The sequence below is a fragment of the Hibiscus syriacus genome, unplaced genomic scaffold (assembly GCF_006381635.1).
Source record: "Hibiscus syriacus cultivar Baekdansim isolate YM2019G1 unplaced genomic scaffold, ASM638163v2 tig00000340_pilon, whole genome shotgun sequence".
NCBI lineage: Eukaryota > Viridiplantae > Streptophyta > Magnoliopsida > Malvales > Malvaceae > Hibiscus > Hibiscus syriacus.
This window is the reverse complement of record NW_024061783.1, coordinates 2,063,581-2,067,610: the sequence shown is the minus strand read 5'-3', so window position 1 is coordinate 2,067,610 and position 4,030 is coordinate 2,063,581. Positions and strand designations below refer to the sequence as shown.

General features: G+C 34.5%; 2 protein-coding genes across 2 annotated transcripts; both read left to right on the top strand.

Moving 5' to 3' along the window:
* Positions 1 to 1,318: 1,318 nt before the first annotated feature.
* Positions 1,319 to 2,978, top strand: LOC120202122. Its single transcript, XM_039202597.1, has 2 exons — positions 1,319 to 1,605; positions 1,710 to 2,978. Exons 1-2 carry the CDS (start codon positions 1,391 to 1,393, stop codon positions 2,131 to 2,133), a joined length of 639 nt encoding a protein of 212 aa, XP_039058528.1. The 5' UTR covers positions 1,319 to 1,390; the 3' UTR covers positions 2,134 to 2,978.
* On the top strand, positions 2,151 to 3,029 carry LOC120186637. Its single transcript, XM_039190544.1, has one exon. The coding sequence runs from the start codon at positions 2,151 to 2,153 to the stop codon at positions 3,027 to 3,029; it is 879 nt and encodes a 292-aa protein (XP_039046475.1).
* The last annotated feature ends 1,001 nt before the right edge of the window (positions 3,030 to 4,030 follow it).

Here is a 4,030-nt window from a genome sequence, read left to right as displayed (position 1 = left end):
TTAGATGAAAAAAATGAATACATTAAGTACTTATTTTGACCAAAAAGATAATTTTAGGTACGATTTTAATCAAAAAATACTTTTGGTAATTAAATTAAAAAGATAATATATTTTAGGTACTTATTTATTAGGGTAGATTATGAATTTTGTACATAAACTATCAGTTTTGATCTCTTTTAGTTTCTAAACTTTTAATTTTTTTCAAAATCATACCTATAGTTTAATTTTTGTTTCATTTTAGTATCACTATTCAAAATTTAACGCTAAGTTTTTTTTAAAGTTTAGATACTAAAACAGACTAAAACTGATAGTTTAGATACTAAATGCGTTAAGTTTTTAACGATTAAAATGAAATAAAAACCAAATATTAGGCATGCTTTTGAAAAAATTGAAAGTTTAGATACTAAACCATACAAAAACTGATGGTTTAGATCCTAAATTCATAATTTATCCTATTTGTTATATAAGCGAAAAGAAAAGCCAAGCCGACCTGCATGTAATCAATTACTCGTACCAACAAGGCGTGTTATCAAAATAATCTTTTCTGAAATCATATACCCGTGTTTAGTTTATAAGCATTCATATCAGGAGTAATAAATCATTGCTTACAATGTTTTTTTAGCTTCATTCTCGAGAATCTCATTCCTTTGTAAATTTTAAGTATTTAACAACTCTGGTCGAATTAGATAGAAATACCCCTAAATTAAATGAAATATTTCAAAATTACTCTGTCCTTTATGATACTCACATTTTAAGGTGAATGTTTTAGATACTCGTATTTTAAGTTGGAACTTGTTTTTAGGTTGCAACCATATTTTAGGTTGAAACTTATTTTAGATACCCATATTTTAAGTTGGAACTTGATTTTAGGTTGCAACCATATTGTAGGTTAGAACTTGTTTTAGATACCCATATTTTAAGTTGGAACTTGCTTTTGGATACTATTTTAGGTTAGAACTTGTTTTAAGTTGTAATCGTATTTTAGGTTGAAAATCAAACTTTCGAGAATAAATCTACAAGATTATTGTTGGAAAAAAATATATGTTATCACTTGGTAAAACATATATTAAATTATTTGTGTATAAATTTTATTAAAAATATATAAATTAGAAATAATAAAAAAATATTTTCTATGAACTTTCATTTGTTAAAAAAATTATTTTAAGAGTATTTTGGTAAAACATGTAATTTTTTATATTTATTTATCTAAACACTATGATCTTATATTTTTGTCAATTAAACTAAATAAGATAATATAATATTACTTGGAATGTGTTGAGTAATCTTATTCGCACCTAATTATCTTCCGGTTCTATTTATCAATTTTCCTGCGTTTTTCTTGTTAATTTTTACATCCGAGAAGACGAAGGAAGCCAGGTAAAAAGGAAAAATGGAGCAATGGGTTCCGTTGTTCGACATTTTCATGAATAGCCCAACACCTGAAACCGAAGCATCTCTTTGGCTACAACAAAGTTTCAATGCGACAACATCTTCATCGTCAACAATAACTCCAATCACTACAAGCTCTTTCCTCTCTTTGCTTAACAAACCCTGCAATCCCATTGTCAAAGACTCATCTTTCTCTCCACCTAACACCTCAAAAAGGTAAACCCAGAAATTTCAAGCTATAGAGATGCTTCCTTTTGCCTTTTTTTTTTCTTTTTCAATTTTGGTGATTGATGAGTTGATCTCTTGTTATTTTGCTTAAGGGTTATCTTTATAGAGACGCTACCAGGTATGGTTCAGTCAAGAATATTGTCGTTTCTTGCTTTGGAGAACAAAAAGTTTAATGAGAAGGAATTATCTAAGATGGCACGTAATTTGTTGAGTGAAAATAACGGGCTCGATTTTTGGGTCAAGATAGCAGAACGGAATCTGTTCGATAGAATGTCTGAACCAAATCATGTTAATGAGTGGATTTCTAGTTTTGGTCTGGATTCCGGTGAAGAATTAATTGAAGAGTTCGAGTCCATGCCGGATTGGCTTAAGGACACGAGTGCAGCTAATGATCCACTTATCTATTGTCTTCCTTATCTGCAGCTGATTTTGGTCCGAGGTTTTATGATGATGATAGTTTGGAAAATGATCAGAGTTTGTTCGATCAAGTTGAAGAAAATGGAGACGACAGTATGAAGGAAGTTGGGGTCGAGATGGCGGTCAATCGGGTTTCGATTGTGACTTTAGAACCTAAAATTGAATCAATGGCTATTAGTTTGAGAGACAGGGTTCTAAACTATGAGTCTAGTTTCAAAACTGTAGCTTTAGCGAACGAAATTCGCCAACTTTGTTCCGATAAAAGATCGGATCCTTTTCAAGTTTTGAGTTTGGTCGAGCCTTGGGGAACCGAGGACGAGACTGCTTCGGTGCTGATTTCTCATCTTTCGAGTGGGGATGAAGACGAGCTCGCTTGGCCAAGTCAGGTTCTCTGCTCAATTGTGCTTCCCAGGTTTTTGGTTCTAGCAGAACCAGTTTCCCGTCTGCTACTGACTTCGACGATCGAGTACTGCAAGTTTCATCAGAGGGCCGCGGTACACGGATTATTGTTTCCACTCGCACTGCGAAAAGAGGGTATCAACACCCCGATCTGTGATGTGATCACCAGGATCTTGAAGGAATGCCTCCACCCGGCTCATGTATCCGCCTTCTGTCGGATGCTTCTATGCGGAGGAGAGGAGGAGAGGAGTTTCGTCTTGCTTCCATGCCACGAATTTCTCTTCTCGAACGAATTTGTGTGGACGGACTCGCTGTTTAACCTATTACACAACATCTTGAACCATAATGTTCACTTAACTCAGGATTCTGTTGATCGTCTTGTGTACCATGTTAGGCAAATGGCTGAAACATTTTCCAAATCTTTAAAATTTGGAAACTTTTTGTTATGTCTGGTCACGAAATGTTCTTCCATGCTTAAGTCGCATAAGGATTTATTGACCGAAGCAGTGGAGTCCACCGACACTCTTGTTACAAGATCCATATTATCAAAAGTGCTGATAATGTTGCTATATATGATGACTATAGAAGCTATATAATGAGAACATAACGATATAGATAAAAGGTCAATGATATCCATAGGATTGAATCCATGATGCATGGACCTACACAAATAGATGGGACAGTATGTGGGTATACATACAGATAAATAAAAAGTTTGGTTGGCAGCCAAAACTAAACCTTCCAAACAACATGGCACCCCATTGATGTTTACAGCCAGCTAATAATCAAAATTTTAAAACATGCCCCAAAACACATGCCCTGGGTTGTTGAAAGGTCACTATGCGTTTAATGTACCGATATCGGTTGAGTCGAGTGATAAAGAGTTCGATTCTTCTTCGTACGAAATTTTCGGATGAGTAAATGAGTGGGAGATAAGGAAGCTACGTATATGTCTGTAGAATGAATCTCAGTTGGCTTGGTTTTCCTCTGTACTATACTACATATAATTGCACTATGCTAAAATGAACGTAAGTAGAGAAATTATATAGCAAGATTCATAGGTAGAGAGGTCCCCCACCCCAACCCTCCAATGTAATCCTTTCAATGGTTTCCCATTCAGCAGCAAAATGGCAAATTCCAATGCCAATAATGCTCCAAAGTGGTGATTAGTACTGTATATTTATTACTATTCCAAGCTTTTAAGCTTGTGGACAAGCTTTATCTCCCTATCTTTGAAGTCTTTAAGAAGTCCAGTCAAAAATTGGGGAAGGACCCCCTCAAGTCCCTCTACTATGAACATGTGATCAAATAGGTCCTCTATTATGAAAATTGTTATTAGGGATGGTCATGAGTCGGATCGAGTTTTTGGCTTACTCAAACTCGACTAAAAAATTAAACCCCTCCATCCACACATGACCCGACCCGAGTTTAGAAGCCTGACCTGATTTTTAAAGTGAAAAATCAAATCCGACTGACTCAATCTGATCCAAATTATACTCTTTTCATACCACTAAATGTGTCTCTTTTGATTTTTAAAATTGTCTCGTTCAAAATGTCCTATTAGAAAAGTCAACAAACAACATTTTGTATTTCATTT